At 41.1% G+C, this 22,546-nt stretch overlaps 1 protein-coding gene across 5 annotated transcripts in view; it reads right to left on the bottom strand.

Moving 5' to 3' along the window:
* SULF1 (sulfatase 1) overlaps nucleotides 1-22,546 on the bottom strand; it is a 120,982-nt gene that overhangs the window by 38,179 nt on the left and 60,257 nt on the right. For all 5 annotated transcript variants that reach the window (XM_057363912.1, XM_057363914.1, XM_057363913.1 and 2 more), the window contains 3 exons: nucleotides 18,879-19,118; nucleotides 6,428-6,579; nucleotides 4,167-4,336 (listed from right to left, as the gene is read on the bottom strand). In XM_057363912.1, the coding sequence (XP_057219895.1) occupies nucleotides 4,167-4,336; nucleotides 6,428-6,579; nucleotides 18,879-19,118 (562 nt within the window). The remainder of the gene's footprint in view (nucleotides 1-4,166; nucleotides 4,337-6,427; nucleotides 6,580-18,878; nucleotides 19,119-22,546) is intronic.

Raw genomic sequence — 22,546 nt, 5'->3', positions numbered from 1 at the left:
TACTGAAGATTGCTCTGGGGATCCAGAGATGCAACAACATTTCTGATCTCCTCAAAGACACCAGCTCTATCTGCTGCTCCTAATGGTTCTAGCTTGGCAATAGGATTGCTGCCAGGTAGTCGTAAAATCTGGCTGCCAGTCCTCCTGCCAGCCCAAGGACTTTCACTCAGCACAGCCAGCAGTATTTCAGATTTCYATTTTTCACATTCTTCAGTAAAATTCCCTCCTGCAGATTTTTTCTTCTAATATTTGTTTACTTCACAGCTTATAAACAGTTTAGGTCTGATTCACAGTTCCCCTAAGACTGGTTCACAGTGGAAGGTAAAGAGAAGTCAAAGTGCCAGAGGCCCTGAGCATAATGGAGWATTCAGGCTTTCATTAGAGCATCCTTTGAGTCAGATGCTCAGCTTTCCTGCTCAGCTGCCCAATGGAACAAGATTGTCTTGTACTATAACTTCATATTTAACAACAACATTTCCAAAGGTCTAGCAACCCTGCTCCCTAACAGATGATGTTCATTACTACAGCAAATTCTATGTATTGCTTTCATCTAGTACATCTTCTCCAGRTACATTTTCTTTCACAGCAATAATGTCTGGGCATAGTTAGAGTACATGCATTAGTATGATTTATTTTCAGAAAATATATCGCTCATTATTGTGATGGCAGGGAGGATAAACCTTCAGAAATATTTTTAGATGTCAGAAATAGGACATACTTCATGGAGAGGAGAAGTGGGAGGGAGAATGGATGCCTAAAAACAATAGTGTATGCTTAAAAACTGCTTCCAGTAAGATATAGTTTGTTTCATTTTTAACTGGAGTTAATAAGAAGTAACAGGAATCACTTAATATTAATAAGTAAACAGTGTACCCATCACTACTATTCTTGTCTTTGTAAGACTCTTCATGCCACTCCAGAGCCTGTTTGTTCTGAGGACAGGATTGTAACATAATGATGGTATATAATTCTTCATTTTCTTTCTGTCTCCRACGCTTTTTTCATAAATATTCTGGACTTTGCCGCTGCATTCATTTGATTTTATTCTTGCCATGTTGATAAGTGAGGAAATGAGACCAACAGACGCCCATACTTGAGGGCAGAGCTCTCCCTGAACTGGAGTATTTCCTGCCATAGCCACTCCCTTCTTTATATGTGCCAGTGGAAAACTTCATCTAAACAAATTTTTGGGTTGTTTTTTTGATGTTGGTTTGGTTTTGTTTTGTTGCAATTTATGGAGGCAGCATTTCAATCTTTAGCAGACACTTTACCAGCAAAAGGACGTAATGTAATKTAAGGGTCTGCTTCAGCTACTGCTCTTTTAAGCAAAACTTCTCACATGTGGTTGACAGGCTATCTTAATCCTTGGTTTGTAGGTATAACCTTCCATCCCAGTTTGTTAAGCCAGCAAGCAGCTTTTGACCTGGTTTCCCTTCTTTGTTGGAGGTAGGCGTTACAGTAACATGATACAGCAACTACATTTTTAAAAACAAAATCCAAGGTCAGATGGCTGTCACCCAAGGTCAGAACAAAAAAGATTCAAATGGTGCTTGACCACCAAGGAAGAAAACCTAAGGGTTAAATGTTCAAATTACAGAAACTTGGCAGGAGGTATTTTATTGTTCTTGTGCTGTTTTCCTAGGGATCACCAAATATTTCTGTGAGAAATGAACACTCATCTATTTTAGAGCACATTGCTCATATTTTTGGTAGAGAAATCAGTTGTTTGGAATCTTCAGCCACCCAAACCCAAATTAGCAGTTTATCTTCAATTTGTCTCATTTCTCAGTCTGCAAACTGAACTTTAACACATTCAGTCAGTCAGTGCAATAAGAAAYACAAAACAAGCCAGCAAGGATCTCTTGAGGTCATAGGAGAAAAAACTCTTTGCAAGAAGGTTGCCAAGAAATCAACAACACCAGAAGAAAAGAAGTGCAGCTGAGTGCTCTCACAAGTAGTCTAACAGAGCAAGGTATTCAGACCCCAAGAGTCCACACAAATAAAAACTGATTTTAGCTAGGATTTTGCTTAATCTTTGCAGGTAACCGGTAACCTGTATCAGGTKGAGAGGCAGTTAAAATTGGAGACTAACTAAAGCCACCAGCACAAGCTAGAAAACAAGTATGCTGAAAACACCAAGCAGTAGAAAGTGTCAAAAGCATGATAAACTAAAGCAAGTTCCTACAAGCACTTGTTAGAAGACAGGGAGAAAGGAGCCTAAAATGAGTTGCTTTGGCCTGGGGAGAGGTGGGGTGAGAKACAATGATTCAGTGCTTTTCTTGCACTGTCCCCACAGCTAAGTGGAAACAGTTTGAATCCTGCCTTCCTGTATGATGGATGGTCCCCCAGCAGACAGGATAGCTTTGCCTGAGGCCAGGCAGTCTGTGCCACTAAATGGGAAGCAATCTGTTGAACGGGGTGAGAACAAATAGATAGAACTCTCTGGCTATGAAAAGCAGCAATTGAAAGGAGACATGGGAGAAATCTGTTCAATTTGATAGAGTGGCTATTCATAATTCTTCACAGAATGGGAATAAGGGACRCAGGTGCCATAACCAAGCTTCAGGTTCAGAAGGAAAGAAAAAAGTAGTCCTTTTTCCCCAGTGCAGGAAGGGGCCCTGTGGAACTTGTTGCCACAAGATGGTGGGGCTGCCACCAGAGTTCAAAAAGAGATCAGACCAATGTAACAAGAATGGGACACAGTGACCTGGATGCTTCACCTAAACTGGTGATTTTCAGAAGCYGGAAAAACAGGGGAAAAAAAGTTGTTTGTGGTTTTACGTTCTCCCTCACACCACTATCTTTCCCTGCTACTTTCTGCTGGAGCACATAAGTCAGGATATTGACTGAGAATGTTCTCTCATACAACTCAGTATAACATGTTTCATATATTCCTGTCTACCCTATTTGCCAACTAAAATCTCAACTTCATTAGTTCTCTATACAGCCAGAAATTACTCTGAATGTCTAAATAACTATGAGACATTGCTGACTGGTTTGCATTACTTGCAAAGCCAAGGCTCAGGAATGGAGAATATAAGGTCAGRGAAACTGGCATATCTAGAAAGCAGCAACCAGCAAGAGGATAAAGAGATGCAAAACAACAAAAATGTAACTATGTGCCATGAACAACAAAATCTCTTTCTGGTCCCAACTAGTGATGAGTTTGTGCATGCAGTTGATACAGTAACTATCACTCCCTGAAATTTTAAAGTATTTGTTATAAGTAGAAAAACTATACTTGTGTGYGAACTACTGCAGAGTATCCAAAATACAGTTTTTAGACCAAGGAGATTTTCCATTGTCTAATGAAATTGATTTATCCTCATTTTGAGAGGACAAATAAATGTACAATCCAGCTGAAATATTTTATTAAGGTGGTTTTTGTGATTAGTGGTTTTTGTTTTTTTTTTTTTTCCAAGATGTGGAAAGGCATTGTTTCAGAAAAAGTGTAAAGATTGGTCTACAAACCCACTGTAGACACAAGTGCAATAGAAATTTTCCATAGCCTCTCCCCATAATGAAAAGGACAACAGAATATTTAAGGTATGAAGCAAGATGCAGAATCCACAGATGTGAACTATCCACAGATTTTTACCTGAAGTTGCTTTTGGTTYTAGAAACAAAATAAAGAGTTGGATTTTTTTTGTTATAAATAAACACCAGAAAAACTTAAGCGTGTTATTTAAAAGTGCAGCCTGATAGGCTACTTTGGGAATCTGCCAGTATCTAGTCTATAAACAAATCTGGTGTACTCAAAAGCTTCAAAAGGGTGTTTTTAYTCTCAATGCATTCAGTTAGTTAGAGCCCAGGAAGCGCATATCTTAGAGGGAAATGAAGGAAGTAATATCTTTCCAACAGATCCTGACCYGTGTCTACATATTTTCAGGGTATTGTAAGGAGCTGCCCTTACAAAGCCAAATACTGACCTTTTAATCTCCCACAACTTCCCAGGAGGAAAAGAGCTTCTCCCTGCTTTAATAATGGTCAGAGCTGTCACTCTCCCCCGCAAAAGGAGCAAGCACAGCAAAAGAAACAAGCAAACATTCTCTGCTTACATGGGTGTCTCATATTTGAATTCCCTGCTCCTGMGATGTCTCCATAAACAAATCCCTCGCAGAAGCAGACTCAAGGAGCAGCTCTGGYAGTGTGTGATTTTGACTTACATATGCTGGGAAGCGTTGGGGTAGAGCTCTGAGAACTGCGGCGCAGAATCCTCAGGACCGTGGGGTGCAGCATGGCTGATGACCATCATTATGGGCCTATGGGGATATATCCTCTTAGACATTCTGAAGTAATTAATGCTCTCATTAGTGATTAGGTCTGTGAAGTAGTCCTGGAACATACGATTAACACAAAGCAAAAGTTACAAAGTGCATGATTAATTAGATCACATACTATCATGTTATTATGTTATTTTCAAGTCCTCATTAAAGCTCAGATCAGGAAGTAAAAACATACCATCAAAGAGATGTATGATTTGAAGGAGCATAGGGGAGACTGAGAAGTAATTACTTTCTTAAGCAGGYAATGCTACACAAAATGAGACAGTATTTTGCAAATCAGATACAACAGTAAGTATTAACTAAACTTGATTACCAGATTTTGTAACATAATGCTAAGTAACATTTAAAACGACAGACTGTACTGACAAAGATGTGTTTCTTAAATTTCATTGATAAAACACTTCACAAGGTAATGGCTCCCTAATAATAATAATAATAATAATAATAATAATAATAATAATAATAATAACAATAACAACAACAACATTGTATCTTAAGCTGGTTTTATGTTTACATAAACCTTCGTTGCACATTCTTTGTTCAGACTATATTTTTGCATATATACAAAGTGGAAGAAAGCTACAACAGGCAACAGATTGCAAAAAATCTTAATCAAAGAAATTGCAAATGAGAATGCAGGGAGCAGTTGAATTCCTGCGGGGTCTGTTCATTTAATTGTGCAACTTTAAGCAGTGCAGCTGCTGAGATTAAGGTTGTGACTCGCTAATAAACTGGCTTAACCCACAGCTAAGGTGGCAAATGGAAGCCTACAAGGAAAAGGGAGGAAATGGAACTAAGAAAAAAAGATGAAAACTTAAATTAAACCACCTGCCACCTTGGAGTATTCACTGTTGGCCTGGAGGTCTAGCTCGAGCTTCATTGAGAAAGTGCTGAGACAATGTTTGTAATTTCAAGCACTTCCAGGCATGACTAATCTTATGTTGTGGATTCGAGGCCCCGAACAGCTGCAAAAGCAGAGCCTGAGGGACAAGGTCTGTGTCGCATGTCAGTGCTAGGACAGGCCAACCAGCTGTGACCTCCCTGCTCACCCGCTCCCTGTCCCCCTGCCCCTTCCCCTCTCCCGCGGCACACTTGGAGCACACACGGTAGCCCTGGCTGCTGTAAACCCTGCAACGATATGGACGAGACAGTGAGCGATCCCTTMGTTTCCAAAATGGATAATGAGGGTGAGGCACCAGGGTTGTGATAATTTCTGGGTTGTGGCCTGTTTAAGTGAAATGCCTGCATGACTGCTCTCCTGAAGCATCTMCTCCCCTCCTGTTTCCCTATTTATTCTTGCTACATACACAGGGTTTGCCAGGAATGTATAACTAACCAATATTCTCTCTTTTATTTTTTTTTACTCTGTATAGATGTATAATCAGTATAATGTAATTTCTATGGATGGGAAAATCAGAAACAGGCATCACTAGCTTCCAATAAAAACTCATTACATGGGTCAGAAACCACAGCTGCAACATCTGTATCATCTTCCTTGAGCTACAATCTGAGGAAATTCCAGATTGCTTTCTGCAGGCTGGACAGTCTGCAATCTGCGCTCCTAAGCCTTTCCGAGAAACTTCATGGCAGTGGGCAGGTCACCTTGGCATACTTTCCACACTTTGTCAAGAGCACAAACAAGCTCTGAACTTTTCCAAGCCGTGTTCTTGCCCTTATCTATCCTCAAAGTCATATCCGGAGTCTGACACCACAGACGCACAGCCTTTCTGTGGTGTGTGCTCCATAATGGAAAACAACGCTAACCAAGGCTCTTCTGTGGGTAGCAACTCACAACACACAGCACACTTCAAAGTTCAGTAGCGCAAGGGGCACAATTCTTTTGGGGAAAGACTTCTATTTGCTGTTTGCTTCTGCCACCAAAACATCACTTTTTATCAGGGAGGAGGGAGGGAAGGAGAGAGGGAGGAATCACCAGGCTCCACTGAAGAGCACTGGGAACTATCTTCTGTTGAGAGATTAATATTCTCACATGGAAATTGATCTGCAATGCCCTGGAGAGAAAATGACATCTCAATTTCRTGGTTGTAGTTGGTTAATTAATTAATTATCTGGTTAATTAATTATCTGAAAGTTATTTTTATATGGATTAATCATATGGCATTTATGTGTCTGGAAAATACCTTTGCATAATCAAATCCATGCTTCTCTTTGTTACCATTGCGAGAAATGGTGTAATTATAGAAGCGAGAGTTCTTCACTAATCCAACCCACTCTCTCCACCCAGGAGGGATGTAGCTGCCATTGTATTCATTGAGGTATTTCCCAAAAAAAGCTGTGAAGTAAAAAAAAAAAAAAAAGAACACACACACGCATGAGGCTTTGCAATCCAAGTCTTTTAGTCTGAGTCAAAAGAATGTATGAATGAAGAGAAAATGTGTTAGAATGAGTCAGAGTTGCTTTACSAAAAATCTTCCTTTTATAGCTTAGAGGGTTTTGAAATTAAAATAAGTTATTTCCAGAGTTTATGAGAGTTGAAAGCCTTCATGACTCTATGTTTTATTCTTAATCTTTTGGAATCTAGTGCTCATGTGAAATATTTTCAGGGTTTTTTTTTTAGAAAACAGTATTTTTCTCTTGGTTTCCACTAGAATATGAAATAAAACCTCAGTACCCAGAGGAAACATCTGAGAAACACCTTGTGATTTTAAGCAAGTCCTGCAATGATTTGGAGCTTGGCTTATGACTTTTGAAAGTTCAGGCTTGCTGTCCTKGCTACGTTTGCTGCTTTGATAAAAGGTCTGGGAAGCACAGATCTCCATCCCATTAGGACACTTTTGGGTAGAGCAAGAAGGAATCCCCACCCTGCTTTGCTGCCATATCTTCCCTAAGGCAAAACAAAGAGACAAAGGTTTGGAGGTCAAGCTCCTCTACCTGGCCTGCCAAACCCAGCGTATGTTTTTCCATTAGCTCAAGGTGACAAGTCAGAACCCACTCAGACTGAAAATTCCAGCCTTTGCCGTAGGGCCTAACAGGGTTTSTAGCTGCTCCTGCCAATTCCTCTGCAAGGATGAAGGAAGGAAAGCAGTCTCACAATGAGCAGGCTCCCAGCTATCAGGGAGCTGTGGATTGCCTATGGCAAAGATAAACACACACCAAAAGCYGGCCAATTGGCCTTGGGAGAGAACATTCATGCTGGCAGAGCACCCTGGCAAATGCAACCCCATTGCTTCTGGGGAGAGAGGGGAATGGGAGGTCTTTACCTGCTTGTGCACAGTCTGTGACCTGGATAGAATAGCCAGTTTGCACAGCTCTAGCCTGCTTTTCCACTGTCTGGGAAATGTAGTGACAAAACACCTGATCAGGTCTGCAATGTGGGGTTTTTGGGATTTATTATCTCTACTTCAGTCCCAGCAAGTTACTGGGGTGTCTCAGTAGCTTCACTGTTTTCCTCTTTAATTTTCTTGATATTAGCAAGACCCTGGAGGGTGACCTGTGCCAGCAGTTCTGCTGCCTGTGTCCMCAGCAGGCTGCACAAAGGCACTCCTGGTGCTCACAAAATCACCACTGAGGAGGAGGAATGACAGAGATTTCACCCTTTCCAGGGACAGAGCTCTTTTGGGTGACAGCTGCCCCCCTCCCTGCACCCTTACAGAGCCCAGCCCTTGCCCCTGCTGTCAGCCCCAGCTCAGAGATGCTGTCCCTTAGCTGGGCAGTGGGACATACTTTGAACCCCTGTACTTGCTTCCTACTAGGAAACGAAATTACATTGGAAAACCTCATATCMAACCTAGACACATTCAATCTAACCAAAGAAGAACATTTGTGGAAGGGCTCAAATAATTCAGATCTGATTGATGTGGGCATGGTGAACTTGGGAAAACTGGTGGAAAAATCAAAATGTTCATAATTAAGACTTGTCGGAGGCAACATAAATATGATGCAATTCAATCAGGGACCGGGCAAATATCATTAACCAGAGATTACAGTAATATATAATATTACTTTCCTATACCACGTGGAATGTGACATATAAACAAGTCTTACAGACACCAGACCAGGCTTCCAGCTCTTCTTCCCACAGCCACCAAGAAAGGAATCCAATCTGTCTCCTTTTTTATCCTAAGGCCAACCAGACATCAAGAACTGTGAGGTGAAGAGGGTGACAATGGGCAGGGAATACATGCCCAGCACTGCTGTTTCCTGGAATGGAAGCCATGCCTCTCATCTAAGGCAGCCAAACTGGTTTAAACTCTCACTCAGATGTCATGGGAAAGTACATGGGCAAAGGCTGAAATACTCTGAGAAGGGAAGCCAAGGAGAGAGGAGAAGGGRAAGAGAAGTCAGAGAGAGACAACAGTGAAGAAAAATATGGGAAAGTGATGTAACTGAGAGAGAGGAAGCATTGTTGAGCCAAGCAAAACCAAGGACAGTCTGTGGTTATAGGGGAAATCTGAGGTCAGCCCTTCTGAGTGCCATCCCAGGTCTGCTAGCAGATGCTGCATGATTTTGGGGAACCTCAGCATGCCGTGCTCATCAGTAAAGGGCTCTAYTGCCAACCTGCCTCTCACAAACATCAGAAGCTTTCAAGCTGTTAAATGGAAGTTATGAGAATTTATCATACAGGATGGCTTGATTGCCCCATCTATTATTAAGGCTGACTCACTCAGAGACCTGGACTCTGCTATTTACAGTCTTGCCAAACTTCAATCATTAGTGGTGCTAGTTTCCATGCTCTCTGACTCAGGCTGTATTTTGCCCTGTGGAACCTTTTAGCCAAACACTTCAGCAATTTCCAAGAAAAAGACTAGGGAAAAAGAAATGGGTTCACCCATTTAAGAATAATTGTCAAGTTTTTCTCTGAGAAGTTCTAGTGTTTGTAGRTTTTGATGTAGGGCCTTTGTAAATAACAGAGGTGTCTAAGAAAACCTGTCTCAAGATGACCAAGCTCAGAAAAACTGTAGCACACAGATGATTACTCCAGCTTCTTTAACRTCACCATGGAATGTTCCCTTAGGGACTTGAGAATGCTCCCAGAATTTAATTTTTGACATTAAAACAAAAAGCCATCAGCTTCTTTCTTGCCTTCTCTCCTCTTTCTTTTGATATTCATTACCTGAGAGAAAGCCACCAGCATAAAATGCAGAGATGAAATGACCTGGGGCATAAGGATGAGAACAGATAAAGTAAATTTAAAAAAGAAAGTATGGCTTGGAGCTGGTGGGGGCCAATTCATCTTGGAATTTCCTTGCTGTAGATTACTTAATTTTCTAACTTTAATAATGTTTTGTTAGATCCCTTTTGGCCCCCTGAACCCCATATTTCAGTGCATGTTATGAGAATTCAGAYTGACAACCTGAACCATTCACCTTTGTGTTGGCAATGATTTAGTATTTTATCACAAAAATAATCTTAGAGCTGTCAAGTTTTAAGCAGCTCCCTGAGTGACAGTTTGCAGAAATAGATGTTTCCCCCTGTTGCTGTATAAAGCAGTTCCCATGTTGAATGCATAGCCAAGCCCTGAACATTAGCAGAAGAAGCAGTGGTGTGATAATGGATCATACTTRCCAAAATGCTTTCACCAAAAATGATTTGGTGATCAAAACCTCAGGAGGATATGAGTAATAAGGTAGATGAAGGGAAAAGCCAGACTTTTACTGAAATAAAAGGGTTCAGTCCTTGCACTGTGTGGGTTTTTGTGTATCACTGAGTATAGGATAGGGCAAGTGAGTCAGAACTGGGGCCCTGCACCAGCAGTTGGTGTCTGTCTCTTCAGGCTCTGAATGAAGACAAGTGCCAGAGTAAAAGGAAAGCACAGGGGTGTCCAGGGGCCAAGTGACAATCAGCCAGTAATCGCGATGGGTGTCCCAGCTGTTTCTTGGATTACCAGAGGATTGGTAACAACTAAAGCACTATGGAATATGTCACAGAACTGCTCAGGAACTGACACTCTGACATGCAGTTGTCTTTGCTGGGTCTTCACATRCTTGGCTTGTAGAGTCAACCCCCATCTTTAACTCAGCTGTAGACCAACGCTTGCTGGATTGCCCAATTCTGAGAACTGACTGGGAAGCCTCAGTTTTAGAAGCCACTTGTACTCAGCAGTTGGAAGGGTTTAGGAAGCCATTTCTGCTTGTAATTAGTAAAATGGAGATTATGACTCAATGGGTAAAGGCCTCATTAAAAAGTAATGCCATTTCAAGGGACATCTTTTCATTATTACATGTAATGGCCCCCATAGGGATAACAGGAAAGATAAATGCTTACTTTTGCATTTTAATAAGACAATTTTTATCTGCATTCTGGCAGTTTTGCTAACTGTTCCCAGGACACATTGTTATTTTTTAATCACATGTAGTGTAGCTTAGTATATCAGAATAATTATATTCTGCATTAGTATATTCAATTAAGTTTATGCAAACAACAACACATGGGATGGTGAACAGCTACACAGACATCTCTGTGTCTCTGGAGGGGCTGCAGAACGTACATGTCTGGTACCTGACATGAACAGATGCCTTAATACAGGTTTTATTTTCCTTTTTGCAATTAGCTAATGATTTCTGAACTGAACTGAGAGATCCAGGGGGCTGCAATGAGTGCAAGACAAAGATAATTAGATCCAGGGGATCTCTGGATTTTGAAACCAGGATACTTACAGCTGAATGTGGTTTGATTTCTCATAACTCCCAGGATTTTTTTTCCCCAGCATATTTTACAAGCAATTATGACTAATGTTTACAGTATTGCACAATAGAGTTAGTCCTCTAACTCCTGTCAGCATTAGTGGATTAGTGTACAGGTGAACTGGGCTGCATCTACCAGTGAGACATCTCTGCACTTCCACGGATCAAAGGACACATATCATGTTCTACAGCCTTGTTATTTGTTGAGGCTTATGGGAACGTTTCCGAGTTAAAACAAACGCAAACCTTTAAAAGGCATGCTGCAGAAAGGTTTAGTCACCGTGACCCAGACAAGAGCTTTGAGTAGACAGCCCACTTCCTTTAACAMAGTCAGGAAACCATTTGCAGGAGTTGCAAAGCATTGTTTATATGACATTTCGGGACTGAAACACAGTGATTTTATGCTTCTGTGGACAGAGCCCAACGTAACTTCAGCTTCCGATTATTCCAGTAAATTCCTCCTTGCTTTCTTCCCATTATGCAAGCCATAGATTCAAACCCAAGAAGTTTGATTTTCCCCTTCTGTAGAAAAATTGCAGAGGATTAGTGTATCACKTCACTGAGGTACAGAAAGCCAGCTCAGTATGCCAGCACCGCCTAGGAAATGAAGCAAACATTGTCCCAAAAACTATGGTGAGGAAACTGAGGCACCAAGAGGTTAACCTTCAGCTAGACCTAMGTCACACAGGAAACCTGTGGCACTGCCAAGAATGTAATTCAGATTTGACAGTTCCCAGTCTTGTAACTTAAACACAGTAGAGAAAAACCCAGGTTTTTCTACTTTTTCTCCAGATTTGTGGGTCTTTCYCAGTTGCTGCCAGGTTTACCATTGCAACCAAAAAGATCATTAAAGTTTTTATAACTCAGCAGTTGCAAAAGGCATTAGACTTTAACTTGATATAGCAATTGTTAGCCTGAGTGATGTCTTTAACAAAGCCYGTATTATGGGCCAAGCTGGTAGCATTTTCCAATATTGATGTTTTCTGACACTTCTCATTATAAGACCCTGTTTTCAGCTGCTTATAACWCTCTTATACTTGGACTTAAATTTTCCACGCTGGATGTCTGCCTCAGGCTGAATTTTTTTGAAACTTTTTAGCCCAAACAGTAGCCATCTTTGAGAACCGCAGTAATGGAAAAGGAATTACGCTTCACATCTGAAAAAAATTATGTGAGATTTCATTTGATAGCACTTACATGCTCTGCACTGAGAGCAGGAACTCTGTCAAAGACATGATGGACTCCCTATCAAGGAAGCATCTATTAGAATCCTTTGAAAAAAACCCTGCAATTTGCATGTGCTGGAGTTCTGGACACCTCAGGACATTTATTCCCTGTCCACCTGCGAGTGGTGTCAGTAGGTGGGAGAAAGTTGATTGAAATGCAGAGGGCAGGAGGTGACCCGATAAGGACAAGCAGTCTGAGGAACAGCAGGAAATCCAGCAAAGGAGCTGGGGGAGGGAAAAAGCAGTGGGGCTTGGGGGCCCAGGACTAGCAATGTCAACCAAGAAACTGGACAATGAGTGCAGAAAGGAGAAAGAAGCTGATTGACAAGGSGGGTGGGAGAAGCAGATTTGCTGATCTGGCTGGAAAAGGAGATTGTTAGTGGTAAGCAGTGGGAGCAGGACATGTCTGTCAAGAACTGACTCGACCTGAAAGAGTAGGGAAGGAGAGAGGGAGGGAATGATTTGAGGACAGACAAGCAGAGGGACGAGGCTCAGAGCAGAGATCAAGGTGATGTCTTGCAGGGCCAGAAAACTGGATGAGAAAACTCAGGAGTGGACACTGCACTACCTAATGGGGCAGGATGAACTGAGTCAGAAGTGCTTTTGGTCAGGGTGGAGGATCCAGCAATATCTGAAAGGACTCCTGAGTCTCACTGGTACCTGCCTTTCATCAGGCATCCAAAAACCTATAGCTGCCCCAGTGTCCAGCCCCATGTACGTGATAAAACCCTGCTTTGCTTTGTGTCTCAGCAAGTGAGCAGTGGAGTGCTGCAGATGGGATGTCAGACCCCCATCCTTGCTGATGTGGATGCCAGCACTKTGTCTTTTGATAGAACCAGTCTATCTTTTCAAACTGAGGAAATTTCACCCTCCACAGAGTGGTGTGTTATTATGTAGTTAAAGACTATAATTTGGCCATGTGAACATGAGATGAAATGGCTGCATAGACAATGTTCTACCCAGATTTTCCCAAATGAAGCACTTGAATATATAAACTTGCTAAAAGTCTTTTAGTGTATGGTTTTCTGTGTGATATTTAATAGCATGAAATTCTGCTTTAAGCATAAGTAGGCAGATATGCTGTGGTTTTTGATGAGGTCCTGGACAGAAACCAAAAAAAGTTTCACTYCACATTATACCATAGAACTAGAAAATCCTGCACGTTATCCTTTTGGCCTTTTTCCTCTTCTACATTTCACTTTTTATGGACTATGTGCATACATTTAGCATATTTCACTTTTATTTATACGTTTTTTTCCTTGACAGAAAGTGCAAATTATTCTGAAAAGTGAGACATACTTTTAATTATTTAAAATATTTACRGATTAAATTATGTTTGATGCTTCCCAGAATCTTTCATAGCAATTAAGAAAGGACCTGAAAACTCAGAGTTCTGTCTCTCTCTTTATTTTCACTTTAGAAATAATCTGAAACCCGGGACTCATTCTCTGCTCACTCTTTCCCACCCTGGTATCACATTGTGCCACCCTTTCTGCTTTGAAAGGGTGYGTGAGGCAGGATACAAATTAGGTCACTGAAACAGCGCAGATTAAAAATAGCATGTGCTGGCAGTGATTTGTACTGCAGGGCTGTGAACAGGAAACACACTGGCTTTGCCTCCAGAGGAAACTTATTGTCTGCCCACACCTTCAGGAGGCATAGCTTTTGCTCRCTTTATGAAAGCTTAACTTGTCCCTGTGTGTCAGAAGGGAATGGTGCACAGCTAAAATATTCCTTAGCTTTCAGCTTCCTGTCATCTCAGTGCTTTATTGGTTCTTTGGTCACTGCCCTCAGAAATGCACCTGTAAGTGGCAGGTGGCAATGGACACACTGATGTGTGCTGCTGAATACATGAGCTAGCTGTCAACCAAGTGACCATTTCTGTTCATCACTGCACAGAACACTGAGACTAATGTCAAAATGTGCCAGATAGGGGCATCTTGGTGTCATTTCTTGAGTTTGGAGTTTTCCAAATGAAGCCGTTCAGGAATTAACATTTGAGCTACTTAACTTTGCTATGTTACCATTTTTATCCCACAAAGACAGAGAATGACATCAGAACAGTTGCATGCATGAATCTTGAATGTCATTCTAATCAGTTGATACATCTGAGCAAGAAATAAAATGCTGGGAAATACAATTCCAGAACGAGCAAGCAAATAATTGCCTAATTTGGTGATCCCTGTTCTTTCAGGTGGGATTCCATGAAAGGAGAGCCTGGTCCTGTGTTTGGCATGGTGCTGTGAGGCTGTCAGCAGCTGCTGAGCCAAGGCAGAGTCCTGCTCTCTCCTGCACAGTTAGACTGGCTGTGAAGGGCTAAGAGGAGGGAGGATTAGAGAGCAGTAATTCTACAAAGTCACATTAAGCAGAGAGGGTTTAGAAGGCGTAGGTGTGTTAAGTCAGGGTAAGAATTTTAAACTTATACATCTTTTCCTATTTGCAAAGGGATGAAAATTCAGCTGGTAAAAATGTTAAATTCTGCAGCATGCAAAGTATGGCCCCACTATTTTAAAATAAAATGTTTATCATATTCATATCTTCTACATATTGKCTGTTCTCATGTAATGGGTTTGTGTTCTAAAATACCAAGATTATGCTTGGCTGCTGCTCTGTTACTAAGATGTAGCACAATCCTCCTTTCCTACTGAAGGAAGCCAGTGTTGCACTTTTGGGGTTTTCCTTTGTGTTTGTGTAGGTGAATGGCAAAGCAAAGGGCACAGCAAAGGGCACATCTGAGAGGCAAGACTACATGCTCTAGGATTGGGTCAGTCAAATTATGAGACTAAAAGAACAGCAAATGACMAGTCAATACTTTGGAAAGCACAAAGCAAAACCCCTAACTCCTGCAGTTAATAAATTTATGAATGGAACTTCTAAACCTGAATAGCTGAAGGGGTATCTACTGACAATAAAAACCATGAGATGAAAGAAAACTTCTCAAGCTTTTCTCACAACTTCCACAAGATTTGAAAGTGGGGGACTCTTTTTCCTCTCTAGTACAAGTGCCTGGATCCTATATAATTAAAACAAATGTCATCTCTGAAACTCTCCAGAGCTGCTTTGTTTTCTCTTTCTACCTATTTACTGTGACTCTTCCCTGCTACATCCTACAAATTTGAACTTAATATTATCAATTTTGTGGACAATCAAGAAGCTGTGCAATTGGTTGATTGTTGCATTAACATACAGCTTGTGAATAAGGGAAATTGTAAACATTGAAACATCCTTAATAGTTTTGGAATTTCTAAAAATTATGATTAGAAACAAAAGTGATTTTGGTTTGGCAGTGTTATTTCTGARTACTGTCTGCCCTGTTACTGCCCAGTATTGTTTCTGAATGTCCAGAACAGTGTCTGCCTATGATTTAGCACTGACACACAATCTTCCAAAAGGGACATTTCCATGAAATGCAACGTTGCCCTTAGGTCACATCAGAATAGTAGAGTAAAACAGAAAAAGGAAAGAGAAAACCATTCTGTCGTTTGCCAGGTTTCCCCAGTGGGCTCTAATTATAATGGCAGTTTATTAGAGCACGTTTCAGACCTCTCTTTAAAGGGCCTGCTGTGCTTGTGTGGAGTCCTCGTGGCTTCAGCAGAACTCCCCTCATAACAGTCTGCCCACGTGTAATCAATTGAAATACACAGGGTTTAGTTAAGGCTGCTGCAGGTTTAGACAATGGATGCTTTATGCACATTGTAAACTATCAGGAGTGAGCAGAAGTGAGGACGTTCTATAAACACTCTCCTCCCCTTCATTTCCACTGACTTATAYAATAATTTGATCCTATCCAAAAAGGTGAGAGTAAAATTCTCATCATTTAGGAGTACCAGGTTGGAGGTATTGTAAATGGTTTTATCTGGACTGGAGCTCTCCGCTTAAGAGCCTTATCAGACTGTCACCAAACTGTGACTGGCCTGAGTTATTCACTTCTCTTTCTGTGTTTCAGTTTCCCATTGAGGAGGTTACTGATCTACTGTCAAAATGTGTAGAAATGCACAGGGTAAGTTTCCATAATCTCTTTGCAGTTCCCTCATTTTTGCTCCCAATTATTTTTGACTCTCAGGTATTTTTCAGTCATAATAATTTTACTAAACTTTCTAGCTGTGAAGTGTAGATTATTACTTGGCTAGCAGACTTTTGGTGACTTTTTAATAAGGCAACACTATCCTTGAAAAATGTATTATAAAATCTGCAGTTAATTAAGCTACCACCTAAAAAAATAATTGTGGCTTAATTAGGAGGCAGGCTCATCTTACAAGGAGTAAAAAGATAAATCTTTGCAGCCATAGTATTGTAGGGTTGAACAATGCACCTCAGTCAGAACTGAAGATTCATGCAGGTTTTTTCATTTGTTTCCATTTTCTTTTACTCTTTTCTGTCCTTTGTTAAAAATCACCCATTCTGACAGTTATAGGACTGATGTTCTCTGCCTGCCTTTGAAAAAGCACTTTTTTTCCTGTTCCTTTCCTTTTGACCCCTTTTTCCTTTCCATATRATAGGGTCAAGTCTGCATTTGGCAGACATCTCCACATGCCTTGGTAATACAAGGCAGTGCAGAAGATATGCTCAAAGCAGTGTTTACCGTCAGAAGGGCCACGAGGGCTTGTGACAGAGCAGTCCAGTTTTAGCATTTAGCTGTGCAAAGCGTAGATGACAAACCAATAAGATACTAATTTTTTAAGAACACTAAAWTTTTTTAAGAATTATGCCCCACATGGAACAGCCATACATCAAGCAGAAAGGATTCCTGAGATGTAAGCCATGAGATAATGCTTATATTATAGGTCAAATCCAGCACCTTTTCTAACAGTTATGGTCAATACTCTCTCCCTTCCTTTTCTCCTCCAAAGCCTTGATGCTGAACCCTACTCAGGCTTAGCAGTGCTGCACTCAGATGGCAACTTCACTGGGACCAGCTTAATAGAGACTGAAGTACTACTCAGCTCATGTGTCTGAGCCAACACCAGGTCCAAAAAAGTTAGATTTGTCTGGTTTTGTTTTTCACACAGGAAGCAGAAGCTCTCCAGAACTGCAGATGCAGAGAGACAGAAAAAAAAGAGTGAACTTCTGTGTGGTGATGAAAAGATAGCAAAGAGGCAGATAAACTTGAGGCACTGGATGCAGCAGCTTTAAGAGATTTAGGACTAGCAGACAGCATGGAGACATTCGCCAGCTCYGTGTTTTGAAAGCAATCCCTTCTTGTGTCTAAACCACCGACAGAAACAAGTTCCTTTGCTGCCAGATACATTGTAAGGAAGGCAGCTGGCAGGAGATCTGTGCCTCGTTGGGCTGTAAAGGGGAGTCTTTGTAGCTGAACGACACTTCTGGACAAATTGCACTCTGATGACCGCGCACAACTCCGGTACCTCGCGAAGGGGAAGTCAGGCTGGAGCCTAAAGTGTCTACGGATTCAATCTTAGGGGATGGGTGATGCAGAAATGAATCGAGTTTTACATCAAGCCAAAGCACAGAYGAGAGGAATAAGAAGAGTTCTTTGTAGACAGGAAAGGGATCTCCTGACTACGGAAAACCACCAGGAATTTACAAGAAAACTATCAAATCTTTTTGGTGCACAGTAGAACAATCCTTCTTAAAGGCATGTTTCTATTCCTTTTCAGAAAATGCAAATGAAATATTGCCCCATGGCAAASTTTAAATTACACCATTCACCTTGTTTTGCTCCCATGACAGTCCCTCCACTCCTGTGAGGTCTTTGGCACCAGTTCTCAGCCTGGCCCTAACATCTTCTTCCATAACTGCTAGCAGYTGTCCACAAGCAGGCCGTAATACTGACCATAATCACGTCTGGAACTGCCAGTTCAGACCCACAATGCCACTAAAATGCACCTCTTTCACGGTGGTGTAACTGCCCAACAGCTTATTTCCCACCTGGGACATCCAAATGTGAAAATATGCTGCTTCTGTACTGCAGATGTGGACCAGCAGGCAGTACTGCCCTCCCTCTCCATAACATTCARCCTCTCCCCTGCACAGCTGGTTTGGAACAACACTTGTTCCTGTTGTGGTTTTACCCCAGTCAGCAATGAAGTACCACTCAGTTGGTACTTCTTTGCCACAGTGGGATGGGGATGAGAACAGGAAGGAAGGTAAAATCCATTGATTGAGATAAGGAGATAAGAACAGTTTAACAGTTAAAATGAAATGTAACAATAATAATAATAAAAGTAGCAGTAATAATAATGATAATAATGGTAATAGTAATAAAAAGGGAGATAACAAAAAGAGAGAGAGAAATAAATCCCACAAAAAACTCCCAAACCCCCAGGCAGTGCATAATAGAATTGTTCACCGCTCATTTACCAATAACCAACCAGATTCCAAGCAGCATCCCCTGGCCAGCTTCCCCCTACTGAGCATGATGCTGATGGTAAGGAATATCCCACTGGCTGGTTTGGATCAGCTGTCCCAGCTGTGTCCCCTTCCAAATTCCTGTGCCCCTCCAGCTTTCTTGCTSTCAGGGCATGAGAAACTGGAAAGTCTTGACCCAGTATAAACACTATTTAGCAACAACTAAAAACTTTGCTGYGTTAGCAAGATTATTCTCRTGCTAAATCCAAAACACAACTCTACAGCAGCTACTAGGAMGAAAATGAGCTCTATCATAGCCAAGATCAGCTTAATTTTARGTAGTGATTTAAGACCAATTGCTGACTATGCCATCTTCACTTTAAACAAAKAGCTGCTGTTGCTTTGTCTCTTACCTGTTCTGTACCCAGTGTTATTGAGATACACAGCAAAGGTACGAGGCTCGTGGGTAGCCTGCCACGAGGGAGAAGAGCAGTTTTCATTGTTGGTGTAGATGTTGTGGTTGTGCACATACTTCCCAGTCAGCATCGAGGAACGTGACGGGCAGCACATCGGGGTTGTTACAAAGGCATTGATGAAAGAGGCCCCTCCATTCTCCATGATCTTCCTGGTTTTATTCATCACTTGCAAAGACCCTGCAATAAGAGGTACTGATCATCACTGTGCTGCTAAAGATAGTCTGAATATATTGGCTGTTATCATGCTATTGAAAAAAAAGTATCAGTGATTAGGCTGCCTCTGAACATCAGTTTGCTTCACTCTGTACCTTTGGTTATTTTAGAAGAAAAGATCAGATTTTTAATAAACCAAAAAAAAAAATAAAATTTCAGGATTCCAGAAAGACTGAGTTATTTTTTTCTCAGACTCAAAATAAAGTTAAAATACGGACCAATCTAGTAGTAGTGTCAAAGCTCCATCAGATTTATAGGTCAATACTTCTTCAAATGCAGCTGTAGAAAATCAGGCTAAATAATTAGTCAATATGCCTGTAAARTATGTAAAATGCTGAGATTACCAATGAGTATGTTAATTCTTTTTCCATTATATCAGAAGACTGAAGAGACAGAAAAAGAGAGGAAGATAGTAAAGGAGCGAGTGAGAGATGGAGGGAGGAAGGAGACAATTCRGTAGCAATTTTTCTAAAGGAAAGTTTCTGTGGACACAGGATCAGAATGTCTGGYTCTGATACTAAAGCACTGTGCTCAAATCAGTTTTTTGGAATAAATAAGTATGTAAATATTGGCAAAATGCAGCACTTTTTTCAAGAAATTGATACTGTTTAAAGAACAATGYCATTTTTTGCATCCTTCAAAACATCTTCATGAACTGCAAGGTGAGAAAGGCAGGGCTTTCACATTTCTGATTTCAGAAGGGATGAGCAGCCCTGGATAGGGTCTGTCAGTATTTGCTGACAGCTGTCAAAGTTTGTTCTTTATGCTATCCAACAGAGAAGAGCTGGAAGGGTGAGGGTGAACCGTGGATATGTCAGTATGTGCCCAGGAAACAAGTTTGTGAATTGYAGTACTTGCACAATTTTGGTGGTAAAAAGTGGTTTCTGGAATTATATTTTCTTTTTTTAATTCCCTTTGGTTTTTTGCACAGTTGACTGTCCTTACATTACATTTAAATCCATTGATTCCACTGACACAACGACAATTTTCTAAATGGCTTTGTTATGCTGCCTGAAAATCAAATTAAAAAAAAAAGTTCTAAAGCAATTGCAAACCTGCTTGTAAAACCATAAAACTCCYAAGGAGGCTCAACTTTAGGTGTAAGCAGTAAAATCTTATAAATTATCTTACTAGTTGAAGTTAAGCATGCTCTGTTTTGGTTTTAGGCTAAAAGAGTCAGTGCTGAATATGAAGTCTTCTATGTAAAAAAAAAAATAATAAAAGAGAAGATATAGCAGGGTCTTCAGCATTTCATTTAAAATGCCAGGGTCTGTGTCGTTAAGGATACATTTAATACTGTGTATGAAAGTCACCATTACTTTAGATACTTTGTCTTTCATAGCCCTTTTTTCCTAAATGCAGAACATCTGCRTTTGTGCTTTCCTGAACCCCATGTGCTTGGGGATATAGAAAAGAGGAGTAACTCAGAGGTCTCTGTACACAAAAGGTCTCCATTTGCATGAGTGGGAGCATTTCACTGAATTGTTAAGTAAAAGACAARTAAGAGATCATCCTCATTCTACAAGCCTTTATCTCAGACCCCAGACTGACGTTTTCTTTTTAGTTTTGGTTTTGTTTTGTTTTGATCAGAGCTCTGCTATTTTTGAAAAGTCACAGTTTAYTCCTGAGAAGTCAGCTGTAAAGTGCTTCGAGGTGCTCAAACAGAAAGTGGGCTGTTCAGGTACCCTAATGCACAGTAACTGCAGCAGAGCTGATCTGCACTTTCCTGTCTCCATGTATTATAAATGAGTAGCTGTTGAGTGCTTCCTCATTCCTCCAGCTGGTCAGCCCTCTGCTCTTGCAAACCTGCTGTTTATGACTAAGTTTTCCCTCCAGGTATGCACTTACTGACACTGATAATAGATTAAGCCCCTCTGGAAATTCTGGAACAGGCACTTCAAAGCAGGTGAGACTTCCTCATTTGGAAAACAAAACACAAGTAGGAGATAAAACTTGCTGATATAAGTTATAATCCTTTGCTGTCTGTAGCTCTCCTCACAGCTTGTGTTCTTTACCATCTGGCCCCCAGTCTTCAGGGCACATGTACTCAGGCGCTGTCTGTCAGCAGGACACTCGTGCTCTACATGACCGGTTGGGGAGCACCTGAGGGGAACCAGATAGCAGGGAAAGGCCACTCTGGACACTGAAGTTAGTAAGTTTTGTCAGACAAGACATTYAGTGTCACTTCTCAGTCTATTCTTACACCTCAAGAAATATGTTTGGCAACCAAGATTCCGTATCAAGTCTTAAAGTTGGTATAGATTTTCATCACGAGTGGGCATCTCTACAAAYGGGTATCTAGGAGCTACCCTGTCTTTATATGGGTTGTATACAGGGCCCTGGGAAGGTAATGGACTTTTTCAGATCTCAGCACATATCCCCATTTTTTCAGCTTTTGTTTTTTAGTGCTTTAGTTCTAGTGAAGATGGAAAACACACCAGGAAAATTATGCCTGATACGATGATCTAGATGGTGCTCTAGATGATCTCCTCACCCAGTGACCTATTCAGTGGATGGTTTATATAGATTTCACTGGGTGGTGCATTAGGCTGTAAAAAAGGGTCAGAAACACTGGAACTACCAACATATTCATTAGTTTTTACTCCTTTCTCACATTATGCAAGATATTTTTTACAATGAGGACTATAAGTGATTGGGGGTCATGTTTTGAGATACTGATGTGTGTAAATAATAGAGAATCAGGAGGACAGGGGAAGAGACCAAAAAAGGCCAACAAAATATGGGACTGGAGAATACAGACCTGACCCCAGTGGGAGCTGGGGCCACTAAAGGGCCACAGTATGTTATCTCCARGAGGGGAGCAGTTCTGGGTTCTGGGAGCTGGTGCCTTGCCTTGAGCAAGACGCCCACTGGCCTCATTTTTGGACAGGTAGTTCTCTACCCTCAGGATCTTGGTAGGGGAAAGAAAGTGCACAGTGGCAAAAATTAAGAAGTAATTTCCCAKCTTTTGAGCCCAAGGATTTGCTGAGATTCTTCAAGAGCTGTGGGCCAGGCTGCTTCACACAGCTTAAGCTGCAATCCACCAGTTCATCCATAATATCCTTCCTCTGTGACAGACAGGAAGTGACTGGAGTTGTGAGGCAGTTTATGGGTTTTATCTAAGAAGGTGAATGACACAGCAACTCTGCTGAATTCCTTTGCACTCAGAAAGCAAAACTCAGAGGGATAGTGCAGATCAATAGGAAGACATGCATACTTCTATGGCTTGAGCACTAACTAAATGCAAACTCCCTGCCTCTAGCAAACTTTTCTTTGGATAACTCCTCATTTGCACTCAGGCAGATGAGTATTTTGGTTCAATGATATACATGCTCTGGAGACAAGTTCTTCCTGATTGAAGTCTATAATGTACCTGGAATGCTTTTATGTTA

Source organism: Malurus melanocephalus, unplaced genomic scaffold (genome assembly GCF_030028575.1).
Source record: "Malurus melanocephalus ecotype Western Australia unplaced genomic scaffold, MMel_1.1 scaffold_32, whole genome shotgun sequence".
Taxonomy (NCBI): Eukaryota; Metazoa; Chordata; class Aves; order Passeriformes; family Maluridae; genus Malurus; species Malurus melanocephalus.
The sequence above is the reverse complement of the archived record's forward strand: the minus strand, read 5'-3'. Positions and strand labels throughout refer to the sequence as shown.